General features: G+C 38.7%; 2 protein-coding genes across 29 annotated transcripts in view; both read right to left on the bottom strand.

Moving 5' to 3' along the window:
* LOC136848123 (transport and Golgi organization protein 1-like) overlaps positions 1-20498 on the bottom strand; it is a 97980-nt gene that overhangs the window by 55830 nt on the left and 21652 nt on the right. For 15 of the 28 annotated variants that reach the window (XM_067120364.1, XM_067120361.1, XM_067120379.1 and 12 more), the window contains exon 4: positions 20162-20398. The exons of 5 other annotated variants lie outside the window; for them this stretch is intronic. In XM_067120364.1, the coding sequence (XP_066976465.1) occupies positions 20162-20398 (237 nt within the window). The remainder of the gene's footprint in view (positions 1-20161; positions 20399-20498) is intronic. 8 more of the 28 variants (XM_067120385.1, XM_067120370.1, XM_067120374.1 and 5 more) reach the window with 1 other exon arrangement.
* LOC136848122 (titin homolog) lies at positions 47-12344 on the bottom strand. The gene has a single exon (XM_067120359.1). It carries the CDS (start codon positions 12272-12274, stop codon positions 137-139), a length of 12138 nt encoding a protein of 4045 aa, XP_066976460.1. The 5' UTR covers positions 12275-12344; the 3' UTR covers positions 47-136.

The raw sequence follows: 20498 nt of genomic DNA, 5'->3' as shown, positions 1-20498 counted from the left end.
TCCAGCTAATTCTACTATTCCTTCAACAGAACCATCAGCTACAACTGGCACACTTTCTGCCTCATCAACAGCTCCAACTGATTCTGCAGTCTCTTCTGAAATTTCAGTTTTAACAGATTCCTCTATAGCAACAGTTTCATATGGCATCAATTTCATCACCAAAAGTTTTGAAAGAAATTTCAAACATTTGCTCCTCAACATCAGGTCTAGTTGATTCAACAGCCTCTTCAGTTAAAGTTTCAGATATAACTGCAATCTCTTTGGTAATACTTTTATTTGATTTAACAATGTCTTCAGCCATGGCTTCAGGTCTAATAACTGAGACCATACCTCCTTCAACAAAAGGATAAGTTTCATGCATAATTTCAGTCTTATCTTTATCTTCAGTTGCTTCTAAAGTCTCTTCAATAGAAACATCAGAGATTATGACAGCCTCATCAGTAACTTCCAATTCAGAAGCTTCAGAAGTAACTGCAATTTCTCTTTCTTTAACAATACCAGTTGATTCTACATCCTCTTCAGCCAGAATTTCAGTTACAATTACAACCTCTTTAGTTAAAGGTTCAGCTGTAATTACCTCCTCTTCAGTGTAAGCTTCCATTAACTCAACAGTCTTTTCAACTTGAGCTTTAATGGGAATTGCAACCTCTTCTTCCTCAACACTAGGTCCGGATGATTCAACAATCTCCCCAAAAGAACTTTCAATTATAACAGTGTCCACTTCAGATAAAGCCTCTTCCTCAACAAGAGTTTCAACCAATTCCACACTCACTTCAGCAAATACTTCAACTGATTCCACACTCACTTCAGCAAATACTTTAACAGATTCCACACTCACTTCAGCAAATCCTTCATCTGATTCAACAATACCTTCAACAAACAATTCTGGTCCAGATGCAACCTCTTCTACCTCATTACCAACTCTGGACAAATCCATAACTAGTTCTACAGAAGTTTCAGTTTTATTTGCAATTACTTCCTTCACTACAACTGCTTCAATTGTTTCTATTAATGCCTCATTAGTAGATTCAACTGATTCTGCAGCTTCTTCAACAGAAGCTCCACTAGTAACTGCAACCTCCCCTTCATCAAAAACTGTTCCAGATAGTTGCAAAATATTTTCAGCATCAGTTTCAGATGTAAATGAAACCACTTCAACAGCAGCTGCCTCAACTACTTCCTCAACTGGAGCTCCAGGCCCAACTGCACCTTCCTCAACCATAAGCTCACTATAAGAAGCTTCAGAAACAAGTGTCTCTTTAATGGTATCATCAGTTGATTCCACAATGATTTCTGATAAATTTAAAATTACATCTGAAGTTCTGGAGGCAAATACCTCCTCTTCCCCTTTGATATTAGTTTCACTTGATTCCTGTATTTCTTCAACTGAAGTTTCCAGTGTAATTGTAACTTCTTCGGTGGTACCTTTAGTGGATGCAAAGGATTTTTCAACAAAAGCCTCAGTGATCACTGCAACCTTGTTCTCTAAAATGACAATTCCATCAGGTTCAACAATCTCTTCATTAGGTACTTCAGTTGTAACTGCAACAACTTTAGTAAGAGATTCAGATGATGCAGCAACCTCCTCAAATGGACCTTTAGAAGGAATTGCAACCTCTTCTTCCTTAGCAACAATCTCATCAAAAGCAGCTTCAGTTTTAATCCCTATCTCTTCAGTAATGTCCTTAGTTGGTTCAACAAAAACCTCAAAGAATTCTGCCACCTCGCCCATGACAGCTTCAGCTAATTCTGCAACCACTTCAAGTGCTTCAAAGATAACTGAAACTCCCTCCTCTTGGACAATATCTCCAGTCCATTCCACAGTTTCTTCTGCTGATGTTGCAACAATATCCTCAGATACAATTCCATGTGTAATTGCAATCTCTTCCTCCTCATCAACAGTTTCAGTTGATTCCACAATGTCCTCAGCATATGGCTTGGTTGAAATGGAAATCTCAGAAATAGCTTCAGTTGACTCAATAACCTCTTCCCTTTGATTTTCAAGTGGGACATCAGCCTCTTCCTCTTCACCTACACCTCCAGAGGATTCAACATCCTCAGAGGTTGCTTCAGTTAAAACTATTTCTTCAGAAACAGCTTCAGCTAATTCAACAATCTCAGAAGAAACTGTGGTTACAACCGCCTCTTCCTCCTCAACAGCAGCTCCAACCAATTCTACAATCACTTCATCAGATGATTCATATGTGACTATGACCTCTGCCATAATAGCATCAGATGATTCAAAGGTCTCTTCAACAAGACCTTCAGGTTTAATTGGAATCCCTCCTTCACCAACAACCATTCCAGTTGACTCCACAATCTCTTCGGTAATACCTTCAGCTGACTCAACCAAAGTATCCAGTTCAACTGAAACCTTTTCTACCTCAATACCTTCAGCTGACTTCAGCGAAGTATCTGGTTCAACTGCAACCTTTTTTACCTCAACAACCACTCCTGCTGATCCTATGATCTCTGTATAAATAGAAGCTATAGTCCCACTCTCTTCAATAGTACTTTCAGTTGCTTCATCAGTATCTTCAATTAAACCTTCGTACTTAGTTTCAATTATATGCTTACCAACTACTGCACTTGAGTCCTGAATCTCTCCAGTTAAAGTTTCAATTGTAATCAAAACCTCTTCAGTAATACCTTCAGTTGATACAAATGTATCTTCAAATGGACCTTCAGGTTTAGTTGAACACACTTTTTCCCCAACAACTACTTCAGCTGATTCCAACATCTCTTCAGTAGGAGCATCAGATGTAGTCAAAACCCTTTCAGTAGTATGTTCAACAGATGTATCTTCAATGGGACTTTCAAACTTAATAGCAATTTCTTCCTCAACAATCCCTTTAAATGATTCCACAACAGCTTCAACAGAAGTTTCATAAGCCATATCTTCAGTTAATTTAGCAGAATCCTCAGTCAGAACTTCAGGTTCAGTTGCTATCCCCTCTTTCTCAACAACCATTCCAATTGATTCCAGTCTTTCTTCGGCAGAATCTTCAGTTGTAACCACCAATACTTCAGCACCACCATCAGCTGATTCAACAATCTCTTCAGTTAGAACTTCAGGTTCAACTGCCATCTCTTCTCCCTCAATAATCACTCCCAATAATTCAACCTCCTCTTCTGTAATATCTTCTGATAATTTGATAGTCTCTTCAACTGAAGCTTCAAGTTTACATGCAACTTCATCATCAATAAATACTCCAACTGATTCCACAATCCCCTCGATACAACTACTTGTTGCAATTGAAACCTCTTCACCAACACCTTCAGATAATTCAATAACCTCCATAACTGGAGCCTCTGGTTTAACTGCTCTTGCTTCATCCACAACAGAAGCAATTTCAACATCTTCAACAATTTCACCAAGTAATTCTACATAATCATCAACTAAAACTCCAGAAATAACTACAATTTCTTCAATATCTATAGCTGATTCTACAATCCCTTCGCCTATAGCTTCAAAGACTTCAGCAGCTTTGTCAGTAACAGTTTCATCTAATTCCATTGCTTCTTTGCCGGGATCTTCACATACAACTGTACTCAATACTTCTTCAGTAACCGTTCTAGTTGACTCTACCCTCTCTTCAGCTGAAATTTCAAGAGTAATTGGAACCAGTTTTTCTTCAATGACAGGTCCGGCTGACACCACAGCTTCCTTTGATGTTTCAGTTATGGCTACAACCTTTTCAGCAACAGATTCAGTTAATTCAGTAATCTCTTCAACAAACACTTCTGTTGCAACTACAACTTCTTCCTCTCCAACAATTGATCCAATTAAATCTGCACTCACTTCATCATATTCACTTTCAACAGCCTCTTCAATAACAATTTCCACTGAACTGATAGTCTCTGTAACTGGAACTTCAGGTTTAAATGGAATCAGTTCTTCCTCCACAATCACTTCAGTATACTCTACATCAGTATCTTCGTGTGGAACTTCAATTGCACTCTCTTCTTCCTCAATAACCACTCGAGTGGATTCCACAGTTTCTTCTGTAATAACTTCACTTAATTCAAGAGTCTGAATGGGAGCATCTGGTTCAATTGTAATTTCTTCTTCAACAACCAACCCAGCAGATTTGATGACCTCAGTAACACCCTCACTTGATGCAACAGGTTCTTCAACTGAGGCTACAACAACTACATCAATTAATTCCTCAATCTGTTCAGCAAGAGTTTCACCTGAAGCACCTTCAGTTATTTGAACAGCTTCATTGGAAGCTTCAGACTCCTTAATAATCTCTTCCTCAACAACTACTGCAACTGATTCAACATACTTTTCAACATCTTCAGCTGATTCAACAGTTTTTTCTACCAGGGTTTCAGATTCAATTGCAATCTCTTCTTCAGCATCAACTACACTTGATCCAACCAGCTCTACAACAGAAGTTGTAGTTATAATCATTCCCTCTCCAGTAATACCTTCCAATATTGCTGTAGCCCCTTCAAATGGAACTTCAGGTTCAATAATCTCTTCTCTTCCAAATGCCTCTCCAGTTATTTCCAAAACCTCCCCTGTAATAGCTCCAGTTGGTTCAATAGCCTCTTTGACTGAAGCTTCAAGTTTAATTGTTTTCTCTTCTCCCTCAATAACCGCTCTAGCTGATTCAGCAATTTCCAAGGAACTTTCAGTTTTAAGAACAATCTCTTCAAAAATACCTTCAGTCATTTCAACAATCTCAACTGGAGCTTCAGGTTTACTTGAATCCTCATCTTCCTCAACAGAAATTCCAACTGATTCTACAAATTCATCAACAGAGGTTTTAAAGGCAACTCCAAGTTCTTCAATAAAATCTTTGGTTGATTCGATAATCTCTTCAACAAATTCCATAGCCACTTCACCTAAATCATCAAAGACAACTGCACCCAAGCCTTCTTCAATAACTGATTTAGTTGATTCAACAACCCCTGAAGTTTCAAGAGTAATTGGAACCAGTTTTTTTTCCGTGACAGATCCAGCCGACACCACAGCCTCCTCTGATGTTTCAGTTATGTCTAAAACCTTGTCAGTATCAGCTTCAGTTAATTCATCAATCTCTTCAACAAAAGCTTCAGTTGCAATTACATCTTCTCCCTCCTCAACAACAGATCCAATGAAATCTACAACCACTTCATCATATTCACTTTCAACAGACTCTTCAATAATGAGTTCAATTGATTTGACAGGTTTTTTGACTAGAACTTCAGGTTCCACAGTAATCTCTTCTTCCTCCATAACCACTTCAGCTGATTCCACTGGCTCTCCAGAAATACCTTCAGCTGATTTAACAGTGTCTTCAAGTGGAACATCAGATTTAATTGCAATCTCTTCTCCCTCAATAACCACTCCAGTGGATTCCACAGTTTCTTCTGTAATAACTTCACTTAATGCAACTGTATGAACAGGTGCATCTGGTTCAAGTGCAATCTCTTCTTCCTCAACAATCAATCCAGCAGATTCAATTATCTTCTCACCAACACCCTCAATTGATGCAATGGGTTCTTCAACTGAGACTACAGGTTTAAATGTAATCCCTTCTCCCACAATACTTACTCCAATTAATTCCTTAATCTCTTCAGTAAGAGCACTTGAAATACCTTGAGTTATTTCTACATAAACTGAAGATTCAGATTTGATTATCATCTCTTCTTCCTCAACAAATTCTGCAACTGACTCAACAAACTTTTCAGTATCATCTTCAAATGACTGAACAGTTTTGTCTTCTGAAGTTTCAGACTCAACTGCAATCTCTTCTTCAACATCAACTCCAGCTGATTCAAGTATCTCTTCAGTACAAGTTGTAGTTGTAACCATTATCTCTTCAGCAATACCCTCTTCTCTTCCAAAAGCCTCTCCACTTATTTCCACAACCTCTTCAGTAATGGCTTCAGTTGGTTCAACAGTCTCTTCAACTGAAGCTTCCAGTTTAATTGCTCTGTCTTCTCTCTTAATAACCACTCTAGCTGATTCAACAATCTCCTCATAACTTTCACTTCCAAGTGAAATCTCTTCAGAAACACCTTCAGTCATTTCAACAATTTCTTCAACTGGAGCTTCAGGTTCACTTACATGCTCACCTTCCTCAACATAAATTCCAACTGATTCTACAAACTCATCAACAGAAGCTTTAAAGGTAACTCCATGTTCTTCAATAAAATCTTTGGCTGATTCTACAATCTCTTCAACTAATTCCATAGCTGCTTCAGCTAAATCACTGAAGACAACTGCATCCAAACTTTCTTCAATAACTGATCTAGTTGATTCCTCTGTCACTTCAGCTGAAGTTTCAAGAGTAACTGGAACCAGTTTTTCTTCAATGACAGATCTGGCTGACATCAAAGCCTCCTCTGGTGTTTCAATTATGGCTAAAACCTTGTCAGTAATAGCTTCAGTTAATTCAGCAATCTCTTCAACAAAAGCTTCAGTTGCAATTACAACTTCCTCCTCAACAACAGATCCAATTAATTCTAGACTCACTTCACCATATAAACTTTCAACAGCTTCTTCAATGTCAAGTTCAACTGAATCAACAGTCTCTTTGACTGGAATGTCAGGCTTAACTGCAACCTCCTCCTCCTCAACAAACACTTCAACTGATTCTGCAGTCTCTTCAGAAATACCTTCAACTGATTTAACAGTATCATCAGATTCTACTGCAGTCTCTTTTTCCTCAATAACCACTTCAGTTGATTCCACAATTTCTACAAACTCATCATCTATACCTCCACAAGTAACTACAATTTCTTCGGAAATATCTGGAGTTGATTCTACAGTCCCTTCACCTAAAGTTTCAATGACTTCCACAACTTCACCAGTAACTGTTTCAGCTAATTCCGTTACTTCTTTGCCTGAATCATCACAAACAACAGTACCCAATCCCTCATCAACAACAGTTCTAGTGGAGTCAACAATCTCAACAGAAGTTTCAAGAGTAACTGGAACCAGTTTTCCTTCAATGACAGATTTGGCTGACACCACAGCCTCTGATGTTTCAGATATGGCTAGAACCTTTTCAGTAACAGCTTCAGTTAGTTTAGTAATCTCTTCAACAAAAACTTTGGTTTCATCTTCCTTGTCAACAACAGATCTGATTACATCTAGACTCACTTCATCATATATACTTTGAGTAGCCTCTTCAGTGACAAGTTCAACTGAATCTACAGCTTCTTTGACTGAAACTTCAGGTTTAACTACAACCACTTCAGTTGATTCCATAAGCTCTTCAGACATATCTCCAGCTGATTTAACAGTAACTTCATGTGGAACATCAGATGTAATTGCAATCTCTTCTTCCTCAATAACCACCCCAGTGGATGCTACAGTTTCTTCTGTAATAACATCACTTAATGCAGCAATTTCAACAAGTGCATCTTGTTCAATTGCAATCTCTTCTTCCTCCTCAATAACCAATCTGGTAGTTTCAGTGATCATCTCACTAACATCCTCTGTTAATGCAATAGGTTCTTCAACTGAGGCTACAGATTTAAAAAGAATCTCTTCTCCCACAATACCCACTCCAAATAATCCCTCAATCTTTTCAGTAAGGGCTTCACTTGAAATTCCTTCAGTTACTTCTACATCAACTGAAACTTTGGACTCCAACATAATCTCTTCTTCCTCAACAACTACTGCAACTGATTCAACAAACTTTTCAGTAACATCTTCGGTCAACTGAACAATTTTGTCTACTGAAGCTTCAGATTCAACTGCAGTCTCCTCTTTAACATCAACTACAGTTGAACCAACTATCTCTTCAGTAAAAGTTCTAGTTGTAATCCATAGGTCCTCATTCATACCCTCAGACATTATTGTAGTTTCTTTAACAGAAACTATAGGTTCAATAATCTCTGCCTTTCCAAAAGACACACCAGTTAACTCCACAACCTCTTTTGTAATGGTTTCAGTTGGTTCAACAGTCACTTCAACTGAAGCTTCAAGTTTGACTGTTCTCTCTTTCTCAATAACCACTCTAGCTGACTCAGCAATTTCCAAGGAACTTTCAGTTTTAAGAACAAACTCTTCAGAAATACCTTCAGTCACTTCAACAATCTTCTCAAGTGGAGTTTCAGGTTTGCTTGAATCATCATCTTCCTCAACAGGGATTTTAATTGATTCTGCAAACACATCACCAGAGGCTTTAAAGGCAACTCCATGTTCTCCAATAAAATCTTTGGCTGATTCTACAATCTCTTCAACTAATTCCATAGCTGCTTCACCTAATTTATTGAAGACAACTGCATCCAACCCTTCCTCAATAACTGGTATAGTTGATTCAACAATCTCTTCAGCTGAAGTTTCAAGAGTAATTGGAACCAGTTTTTCTTCAGTGACAGATCTGGCTGACACCACAGCCTCCTCTGATGTTTCAGTTATGGCTACAACCTTTTCAGTTACAACTTCGGTTAATTCAGCAGTCTCAACAAAAACTTCAGTTGCAATTATAACTTCTTGCTCCTCAATAACAGATCCAATTAAATCAATACTCATTTCATCATAATCACTTTCAATAGCCTCTTCCATATCAAGTTCAACTGAACTGACAGTCTCTTTGACTGGAACTTCAGGCTTGACTGCTATCTCTTCAACCTCAACAAACACTTCAGCTGACTCTACAATCTCTTCAGAAATACCTTCAACTAAATTAACAGTGTCATCATGTAGAACCTCAGATTCAGCTGCAATATCTTTTTCCTTAACCATTTCAGTTGATTCCACAATTCCTACAAACTCATCGACTAAAGCTCCGAAAGTAACTACACCTTCTTCAATAATATCTGGAGTTGATTCTACAATCTCCTCATCTAAAGCTTCAAAGACTTCAGCAACTTCACCAGTTACTGTTTCAATTTCCATTATTTCTTTGCCTGAACCATCACATACAACAGTACCCAATTTTTCATCAACAACAGATCTAACGGAGTCAACAGTCTCTTCAGCTGAGGCTTCAGGAGTAATTGGAACCAATTTTTCTTCAATGACAGATCTGGCTGACACCACAGCCTCCTCTGATGTTTCAGATATGGCTACAACCTTTTCACTAACAAATTCAGGTAATTCGGTAACCTCTTCAACAAAAACTTCATTAGTAATTACAATTTCTTCCCCCTCGACAACAGATCCGATCACATCTTCACTCACTTCGTCATATTCACTTTCAATAGACTCTTCAATAACAAGTTCAACTGTATCAAGTGTCTCTTTGACTTGAACTTCAGGTTTAACTGCAATCTCTACATCCTCAACAAACACTTCAGCTGATTCTACAATCTCTTCAGAAATAACTTCAGCTGGTTTAACAAATTCGAGTGGGACATCAGATTCATTTACAATCTCTTCTTCCTCACTAACCATTCCAGTGGATTCCACAATTTCTACAAACTCATCAACTATACCTCCAAAAGTAACTCCAATTTCTTCAATAATATCTTTACTTAACTCTACAATCCCTTCACCTAAAGCTCCAAAGACATCAGCAAATTCTTCAGTAACTGTTTCATCTAATTCCAATACTTTTTTGCCAGAATCATCACATGCAACTGTACCCAATACTTCATCAGCAACAGCTCTAGTTGAGTCAACAATCTCTTCAGCTGAAGTTTCATGAGAAATGAGAACCAATTTTTCTTCAATGACAGCTCTAGCTATCACCACAACCTCCTCTGATGTTTCAGTTATGGCTACAACCTTTTCAGTACCAGCTTCAGTTAATTCAGTAATCTCTTCAACAAAAGCTTCAGTTGTGATTACTTCTCCCTCCTCAACATCATCTCCGATTAAATCCACACTTACTTCTTCATGTTTGTTTTCAAGGGCCTCTTCAATAAAAGATTCAATGGAATCAACCGTCTCACTGACTGGAACTTCAGAAAATTCACTTTTAAGAACCTCTTCAAAAACAGTTTCAATTGAATAAACGGTCTCTTTGACTGGAACTTCAGAATATTCACTTTTAAGAGCCTCTTCAATAACAGATTCAATTGAATCAACCATCTCATTGACTGGAACTTTAAAAAATTCACTTTTACGAGCCTCTTCAAAAACAGTTTCAATTGAATCAATGGTCTCTTTGACTGGAACTTCAGAATACTCACTTTTAAGAGCCTCTTCAATAACAGATTCAATTGAGTCAACAGTCTCTTTGACTGGAACTTCAGAATATTCACTTTTAAGAGCCTCCTCAATAACAGATTCAACTGAATCAATGGTCTTATTGACTGGAACTTCAGAGAATTCTCTTTTAAGAGCCTCTTCAAAAACAGTTTCAATTGAATCAACGGTCTCTTTGACTGGAACTTCAGAATATTCACTTTTAAGAGCCTCTTCAATAACAGATTCAATTGAATCAACAGTCTCTTTGACTGGAACTTCAGAATATTCACTTTTAAGGGCCTCTTCAATGACTGTTTCAAGTGAATCAAAAGTTTCTTTGACTGAAGCTTCATAATATTCACTTTCAACAGCCTTTTCAATGACAGTCTCAAGTGAATCAAAAGTTTCTTTGGCTGGAGCTTCAGAATATTTACTTTCAACAGCCACTTCAATGACAGTTTCCACTGAATCGACATTCTCTTTAATGGGAGCTTCACGTTTAATAATAATCTTTTCTTCCTCAATATCCACATCAGCTGGTTCCACAGTCTCTTCAGAAATACCTTCCACTGATTTAACAGGATCTTCATGTGGGATTTCCTCAATAACCATTTCAGTGGATTCCACAATTTCTACAAACTCATCAACTATATCTCCAAAAGTAACCACAATTTCTTCAATAATACCTAGAGTTGATTCTGCAATCTCGTCACCCAAAGTTTCAAAGACTTCAGCAACTTCATCAGTAACTGTTTCTGCTAATTCCATTACTTCTTTGCCTGAATCATCACATACAACTTTACCCAAACCTTTATCAGCAACAGTTCTTGTGGAGTCAACTATCTCTTCAACTGAAGCTTCAAGAGTAATTGGAACCAGTTTCTCTTCCATGACAGATCCGGCTGACCCAACAGCCTCCTCTGATGTTTCAGTTATGGCTACAACCTTTTCAGTAACTGCTTCAGTTAATTTAGTAATCTCTTCAACAAAAACGTCAGTTGCGATTACAACTTCTTCCTCAACAACAGATCCAATCAAATCTACACTCACTTCATCATATCCACTTTCAACAGACTCTTCAATAATAAGTTCAGTTGAATCGACAGTTCCTTTGACTGGAATTTCAGGTTTAACTGCAATCTCTTCTTCCTCAACAATAACTTCGGCTGATTCCAGAATCTCTGCAGATACACCCTCAGCTGATTTAACAGTCCCTTCATGTGGAACATCTGATTCAATTGCAATTTCTTCTTCCCCAACAACCACTCCAATGGATTCCACAGTTTCTTCCGTAATAACTTCACCTAATTCAAGAGTTTGAACAGGTGCATCTTGTTCAGCTGCAACCTCTTCTTCCTCAACAATCACTTCAGTGGACTCCACAATTCCATCTGTAATAACTGGAGTTGAATCAAGTGTATGAACATGTGCCTCTGGTTCAATTGCAACCTCTTCTTCCTCAACAACCACTTCAGTGGATTCCACAATTTCTTCTGTAATAGCTTCAATTGCCTTAAGAGTATAAAGAGGTGCCTCTGGTCCAACTGCAACCTCTTCTTCAACAACCACTTCAGTAGATTCCACAATTTCTTCTGCAATAACTGGAGTTGATTCAAGAGTATGAACATGTGCCTCTGGTTCAATTGCAACCTCTTCTTCCTCAACAACCACTTCTGTGGATTCCACAATTTCTTCTGTAATAGCTTCAAATGGCTCAAGAGTATAAACAGGTGCTTCTGGTCCAACTGCAACCTTTTCTTCCTCAACAACCACTGTAGATTCCACAATTTCCTCTGTGGTAACTGGAGTTGATTCAAGAGTGTGCACATGTGCCTCTGGTTCAATTGCACCCTCTTCTTCCTCAACAATCACTTCAGTGGATTTCATGATTTCTTCTGTAATAGCTTCAATTGGTTCAAGAGTATAAAAAGGTGCCTCTGGTTCAACTGCATCCTCTTCTTCCTCAACAGCCACTTCAGTGGATTCCACAATTTCTTCTGTAAGAGTTTCAGTTGATTCAAGAGTATAAATGGGCGTCTCTGGTCCAACTGCATCCTCTTCTTCCTCAACAGCCACTTCAGTTGATTCCATAATTTCTGCTGTAAGAGTTTCAACTGATTCAAGAGCATAAGCAGGTGCTTCTGGTTCAATTACAACCTCTTCTTTCTCAACAACCACTTCAGTTGATTCCATAATTTCTTCTGTAAGAGCTTTAGTTGATTTAAGAGCATAAGCAGGTGCTTCTGGTTCAGTTGCAACCTCTTCTTTCTCAACAACCACTTCAGTGGATTCAATTGACAATTACAACCTCTTCTTTCTCAACAACCACTTCAGTGGATTCCACAATTTCTTCTGTAAGAGCTTCAATTGATTCAAGAGCATAAGCAGGTGCTTCTGGTTCAATTACAACCTCTTCTTTCTCAACAAACACTTCTGTGGATTCCACAATTTCTTCTGTAAGAGCTTCAATTGATTCAAGAGCATAAGCAGGTGCTTCTGGTTCAATTACAACCTCTTCTTTCTCAACAACCACCTCAGTGGATTCCACAATTTCTTCTGTAAGAGCTTCAACTGATTCAAGAGCATAAGCAGGTGCTTCTGGTTCAATTACAACCTCTTCTTTCTCAACAACCACCTCAGTGGATTCCACAATTTCTTCTGTAAGAGCTTCAACTGATTCAAGAGCATAAGCAGGTGCTTCTGGTTCAACTGCAACCTCTTCTTTCCCAACAACCACTTCAGTGGATTCCACAAGTTCTTCTGCAATAGCTTCAGTTAATTCAAGAGCATAAACAGATGATTCTGGTTCAATTGCAACCTCTTCTTTCCCAACAACCTCTTCAGTGGATTCCACAAGTTCTTCTGCAATAGCTTCAGTTAATTCAAGAGCATAATCAGATGAATCTGTTTCAATTGCAACCTCTTCTTTCTCAACAACCACTTCAGTGGATTCTACAAGCCCTTTTGCAATAGCTTCAGTTGATTCAAGAGCATAAGCAGGTTCTGGTTCAATTGCAACCTCTTCTTTCTCAACCACTTCAGTGGATTCCAAAATTTCCTCTGTAATAACTTCAGTTGATTCAAGGGCATAAGCAGGTGCTTCTGGTTCAACTGCAACCTCTTCTTCCCCAACAACCACTTCAGTGGATTCTGCAAGTTCTTCTGCAATAGCTTCACTTGATTCAAGAGCATAAGCAGGTGCTCCTGGTTCAATTGCAACCTCTTCTTTCTCAACAACCACTTCAGTGGATTCCACGATTTCTTCTGTAAGAGCTTCAGTCGATTCAAGAGCATAAGCAGGTGCTTCTGGTTCAACTGCAACCTCTTCTTCCCCAACAACCACTTCAGTGGATTCTGCAAGTTCTTCTGCAATAGCTTCACTTGATTCAAGAGCATAAGCAGGTGCTCCTGGTTCAATTGCAACCTCTTCTTTCTCAACAACCACTTCAGTGGATTCCACAATTTCTTCTGTAAGAGCTTCAGTTGATTCAAGAGCATTAGCAGGTGCTTCTGGTTCAACTGCAACTGCTTCCTTCCCAACAACCACTTCGGTTGATTCCAGAATTTCCTCTGTACAAGCTTCAGTTGATTCAAGAGTATAAACAGGTGCTGCTGGTCCAACTGCAGCCTCCTCTTCTTTAAGAACCACCTCAGTGGATTCCACAATGTCTTCTATAATAGCTTCAGTTGATTCAAAGGCATACACAGGTACTTCTGGTTCAATTGCAACCTCTTCTTCCCCAACAACCACTTCAGTGGATTGCACAATTTCCTCTGTAAGAGCTTCAGTTGATTCAAGAGCATAAGCAGGTGCTTCTGGTTCAACTGTAACCTCTTCTTTCCCAACAACCACTTCAGTGGATTCCACAATTTCTTCTGTAATAGCTTCAGTTGATTCAAGAGCATAAGCAGGTGCTTCTGGTTCAATTGCAACCTCTTCTTTTTCAACAACCACTTCAGTGGATTCCGCAATTTCTTCTATAACAGCTTCAAATGACTCAAGAGTATAAACAGGTGCCTCTGGTCCAGTTGCAGCCTCTTCTTCTTCAACAACTACTTCAGCAGATTCCACATTTTCTTCTGTTAGAGCTTCAGCTGACTCAAGAGTTTGAACAGGTGCATCTGGTTCAATTGCAATGTCTTCTTCCTCAATAACCAATCTGGTAGCTTTGGTGATTGTGTCAGTAACACCCTTAGTTGATGCAACTGTGGCTTTGAGTTTAAGTGTGATCTCTTCCCCTATAACAACCACTCCAATTAATTCCTCAATCTGCTCAGTAAGAGTTTCACTTGAAATACCTTCAGTTACTTCAATATCAACTGAAGCTTCAGACTCCACAATAATCCCTTCTTCCTCAGCAACTACTGCAACTGATTCAACAAACTTTTCAGTGACACCCTCAGCTGACTGAGCAGTTTTGTCTACTGAAGTTTCAGATTCAATTACAATCTCTTCTTCAACTACTCCAGCTGATCCAACTATCTCTTCAGTAGAAGTTCTGGTTGTAATCCCTACCTCCTCAGTAATACCCTCAGATATTACTGTAGTCTTTTCAACAGAAACTTTAGGTTCAATAATCTCTTCTCTTCCAAAAGCCTCTGTAATTAATCCCACAACCCCTTCCATAATAGCTTCAGTTGATTCAATAGCCTCTTCAACTGAAGCTTCTAGTTTGACTGCTCTCTCTTCTCCCTCAATAACCACTCCAGCTGATTCAACAATCTCTTCAGAATTATCTTCACTTATTTCAACAACCTCCACAACTGGAGCTTTAAGTTTACTTGAATCCTCATCTTCCTCAACAGAGATTCCAACTGAATCTACAAATTCATCAACAGAAGCTTTAAAGACAACTCCAAGTTCTTCAATAAAATCTTCAGCTGATTCTACAATCTCTTCAATAAATTCCATAGCTGCTTCACCTAAATCATCACTTACAACTGCACCTAATACTTCTTCAATAACTGATCTAGTTGATCCAGCAATCTCTTCAGCTGATGTTCCAACAGTAAATGCAACCTCTTCCTCTTTAACCAGAGCTCCAGCTGATACCACATCCTCCTTTAATGATTCTTCAATTAAAACTACAGCTTCTTCAGTACCAACTTTTGTTGTATCAATGATCTCTTCAACAGGCCCTTTGGTAACGATCACAACTTCTTCCTCTTCAGAAGTTCTAACTACAACCTCTTTAGCAATAACTTCAACTGAATCAACAGTCTCTTCAAATGAAGCTTCAGGTTTATCTTCAATCAAAATTCCTACTGACTCCATAACTTTTTCAGTAATAGCTTCAGTTGATTCAACAGTGTCTTTGACAGAAGCTTCAAGTTTAAGAGCTCTCCCTTCTCCCTCAATAAACACTCTAGCTGATTCAACAATCTCCTCACATGGAGCTTCAGGCTTACTTGGATCCTTATCTTCTTCAACTGAAATTCCAACAGAGGCTTCAAAGGTAACACCTAGTTCTTCAATCAAATCTTTAGCTGATTTTACAATCTCTTCAACTAATTCCATAGCTTCTTCACCTAAATCATCATGGACAACTGCATCTACACCTCCAATAACTGATCTAGGTGATTCAGCAATCTCTTCAGCTAAAGTTTCAGAAGTAATTGCAACCTCTTCCTCTTCAACCACAGCTCCAGTTGATACCACATCCTTCTCTAAAGAATCTTCAGTTAAAATTACCGCTTCCTCAACAACACCTGAGATGGACTTCACTTCTGAAGATTCAGTTCTAACTACGCTCTCTTCAAAAATAACCCCACTCATATCAAGAATTTCTTCAAATGAAGCTTCATGTTCAATTTCAATCTCTTCATTTGCAAACTCCTCTTCCACAGCCACCACTCCAGTTGATTCCACATATCCACTAATCCCTTGATTATCTTCTATAGGAGCACCAAGTTCAACTGCAACCTCTTCTTCCTCAGTAACCATTCCAGTTGATTCCACCATCTCTATACCTAGAGCTTCAGGTTCACTTGCGACCTCTTCTTCAACAACCACTCCAGTTAACTCCACAAGTTCATCAGTGGGAGTTTCAGCTGTAATTGAAACTTCTTCAGAAATACCTTCAGGCAATTTAGTAATTTCCTTAACAGAAGCTTCTGATTTAATTGTACCCTCTTCTTTCACAACAGAGGTTTCTATTGATTCTATAAGATCATCACCAGAAGTTTCAGGGGTAACTCCAATCACTTCAATATCATCTCTAGCCAATTCAACAATCTCCTCAACAAAAGCTTCAACAATTTTTGTAACTTCATCCATAACAGCTTCCGCTAAGTTCCTAACATCTTCACCTGAATCATCACACACAACTGCATCCCCTCCCTCCTCAGTAATAACCCTCATTGACTCACTAACCCTAGTTGACTCAACAAATTCTTCTACTGAAGGTTCCAGAGTTAAAGAGGCCTCCTCCTGACCAACAGCTCTACCTGATGCTACAATCTCCTCATCAAAAGCTTCACCTATAAAAGCAATGTGTTCCTCAACAACAGCTCCAGTGTATTCCACAAGCTCTTTAGCATGAGTCTTATGTGCGACTGCAGCCACTTCTTTCACAACAGCTCTAGTTGATTCAATTTCTTCAACTACAGTTTCACCTGTAATTGCAATCTCTCCCTCAACAAAAGCTTCAGTTACTAAGAAAACCTCTTTGGCAGAAGATTCAAGTGCAAGAGCATCATCTTCCTCTCCAACAAGTCTAGCTAAGTCTGCAATCTCTTCAACTGAAACTTTAGCAGTTAAAGCAGTCTCTTCTGCTGCTCCCATTGCTTCCACAATCTCCTCAAGAGGAGCTTCAGTGGCAATTACAACCAATTCAAGAGCTGCTCCAGTTGATTCCACATTCTCTCCACTAGAAACTTCAGTTCTAACTACAACCTCTTCCTCAACCAAAGTTCCAGGTGATTCCACATCCTCTTCAACTGGAGCCTCATGAGTTATCACAATGTTTTCTTCCTGAACATCTCCAGCTGATTCCACAAACTCCTCAGCAAAAGCTTTAGTTGTACTGGCAACCTCTGCAGTAACTGTTCTATCTGACTCAATAATACCTTCAACAGGATCTTCAGGTGTGAAAGGCATTGTTTCCTCCCTAACAATCTCTTTTGCAGAAGATTCAACTTTGATTGTGATCTCTCCCTCTTCAACACCAAATCCAGTTGTGTCCACATCAATTTCATAAAATGTTCCTGGGGTATTTGCTACCACTTCCTGAATAACAATAGTTGAATCCACTCTCTCCTCAATAGATAAGTCAGGTGTGATTGCAGCCTCTTCCACCTCAAAATCAGCTGTAGTGCCAGCTGATTTGCCCATAACTTCAAATATAGCTTTATTTGATTCTACAATCTCTTCAACAAAATCTTCAAATATTACAGCAACCTCATCAACAACAAATTCAGTTATTTCTACAGCTTCAAAAACAGTTACAGGTTCTGCTGCAAATTCTTCAACAACAGTGTCAGTAGCAGGTGCTTCAACAGTAACCGTACTGGCTAAAGCAACCTTTCCAGCAGATAGTGTGGGTGCTACCATAGCCTCTTCAGTAACTGTGTCTGGAGCTACAGCAACTTCAAGTATCATTCCAACCCCTTCAACAAGTATCTCAGGAGCAACAATGACCTCTTCATCAGTAATTACAGATGCTACTGCAGTCTCTACAACCCCTCCAATAACCTTCTCTAGGGCTGATGCATCCTTCCCAAAGTCAGTCTTAGGAGCTACAATAGTCTCTTCATCAATAACTTCATGAACTAATGTAATTTCATCAATTGCAGTCTTTGATGCCAATGTAATTTCTTCATCTGATGTATTAGGAAATGCAATTGTTTGAGCAATGTCAGCTTCAAGTGATACAGAAAAATTTTCAATTGTATTATTATTTGCATCTCCAACTCCAAGAGTTGTTTCAAGAACTACAGGAACCTCTATATCTGCAGTTTTTGGTGGCACAGCAATCTTGACATCTCTCTTTGCCCTAGAGTATATTGCAAAACCCTCAGTACTGCTAACAGGTTCTACCTCACCAATATTAGTGTCATTACCAACAGCCTCAGGTACTTCAAGGATTCCCACTTCTGCAGTAAAATTACCATCACCAAGACTTCTGTTTTCAATGTCAACCAACAAATCCTCTGATGATTTAGGAAGAGTAGACACTTCTTGGATAAAAGCACCTGGCTCACTAAATTTCAGTACCTCAAGAGATATATCTTCTAACCCTTTTAAAAATTCACCAATATCAGTCTCTGGAATTTCTTTCATGGCCCCATCATTTGGTCCCAGAAAATCTTTGCTCTCTTCACTGCCCAATAAAATTTCATCCCCACCATGGGCTATGTATGGGTTTTCTTGAATTAAATCTACTTTCGAGTTCCCATCAACCATAGAATCTTCTAACCCTTTAACCTGAGCAATCCCCGATGCAGAAATTGCTCTTACAAGTGACTCAGACCCAACAGCACTAAGAGATATTCGTTTTTCTCCACCACCAGAATCTTCAAGACCATCATTAACCAATACTTCAGGTACAACAGACATTCTCTCAACTCCCTCTATTGGTGAAAAATCTGACTTCATAGAATGAAACTCGTCAGAATCTTTCAAGGTATTATTTGTATAATTTACTTCTACACCCATTAAATGAGAAGTGACTGCTAGTACTTCTGATGATGCTAATGGTTCAGATGTTACTGAAAGTGTATCATTCATTAATGTATCTGAAAGTAAAGCCATGACATCTTGAACAATGTCTTCCTTTGAGAGTGAAAGGTTTTCTGAATCTAAAATGTTTACCGTTATGTTATCTACAGATGCAGCTCCTACATTTGATGACACTGTTAAATTAGAACTGTACACATCCAACTGTTCCACACCATCAGGTGTTGATGTCTCATTAAATATCTCAAGGCTGGAAACAATTACACTTTCTGACACATCTACCCATCTATTTTCAGAGACTGTTGTGTTATCAACAACTACAGTTTCTACATCTGATGACAATGCCAAATTAGAACTGTCTGCATCCAACTGTTCCAAACCTTCAGGTGTCGATGTCTCACTAAATACCGTATGGCTGGAAACGCTTACACTTTCTGACACATCTACCAATCTACCTTCAGTAGCCGTTGTGTTATCAACAGCTGCAGTTTCTACATCTAATGACATTGCTAAATTAGAACTGCCTGCATCCAACTGTTCCACACCTTCAGGTACAGATATCTCATTAAATACCTCAAGGCTGGGAACACTTGCACTTTCTGACACATCAACCAATCTGTCTTCAGGAGTTTCATTACTTTTGATCAAGGAAATTCCTTGCTTTGGCAAGACATCTAAATATATTTTATTTTCTGTAATGTCACTAACACTTTCAGTAACTTCTGATAATCCAGATATAACATCATCGGAATATGAACTTTGCAGTGCCATCATTCCCACCTCTTCTGCCTCTAGCTCAGTTATGCTTTTAGGAACATCAGGTCTAATAATATCTTCTGATCCTTCTTCTCTCAGAGTTTCAGACTCCTTACTTTCAGGCAACTTACTAGAGGGCAGAGTTACTGGCTCTAATTCTTCAACATTCCTTGAGTTCTCAGATACATGACCATTTTGCTCAACTGAAGTTTCTGTAAAACCAAATTTAGAGGAAAACGTATCCAACGGTACATCAGACCTGGTTTGACTGGGAAACATACTTTTTGGTAAATCTACAACAAGTGTGTCAGTGTCTGTTTCAGCTTGCTTAAAATGTCGCTTACTTTTAAATGTTTTGTGAGCCTTATCTTTAAAAGCTTTGGTCTGAGAGAGAAGAGCAAGTTTTTCTTCAAAATATTCAGCTGAAGCCTGTCCTTTATCAACATCAGAAAATAATATCTCTATCAATTTGAAAGCTGTATTGACATTTTTCGTACCTGTATTATGTCCAACAATATTTTTGCTTAACAATTTGATTAAAGAGTCATCTGTTCTAAAGTGTGCGCATATCAAGTGATCTGTGTCATTTGATACCAAACCAGTTAAATGAAGTAAATTAATACCAAAGGCTTTTGCCTGAAACTCACCTGCAAGATGTGACAAATCATCATGGTCTACATGACTGTGGGAGTGATACTCTTGAGATGCAGGTTCTGGTTCAGCATACAGTGGTCGCGCAGTACTAGTGTCAGTGTCAAGGTCTTCATCATCACCTGGGGATGAGGTGTGAGGGTCCTCTACATCAGAAACAGCTGTGTTATCTGCTTGCGCTCTAATCTCAGTAGATGTTATAGCAGAATCACCAATTTCAGCGTTACTTAAACCTACATCAAGAGAGACATCTGTATTTGCCTCCTTAGTGTCTATGCTACTATATAAATCACTAACAGGCTCTATACCACTATCATCTACATCTGAGGGCAT

This window comes from Macrobrachium rosenbergii, chromosome 18, assembly GCF_040412425.1.
Source record: "Macrobrachium rosenbergii isolate ZJJX-2024 chromosome 18, ASM4041242v1, whole genome shotgun sequence".
Lineage (NCBI taxonomy): Eukaryota > Metazoa > Arthropoda > Malacostraca > Decapoda > Palaemonidae > Macrobrachium > Macrobrachium rosenbergii.
This window is presented reverse-complemented; position numbering and strand designations above follow the sequence as displayed.

Bases quoted from the DNA above. Each gene is read 5' to 3' on its own strand.
- LOC136848122 (XM_067120359.1), bottom strand. From the start codon at position 12,274: ATGGAATCAACTGAAGTGGTTGTTGAGAAAGAAGAGGTTGTAATTGAA.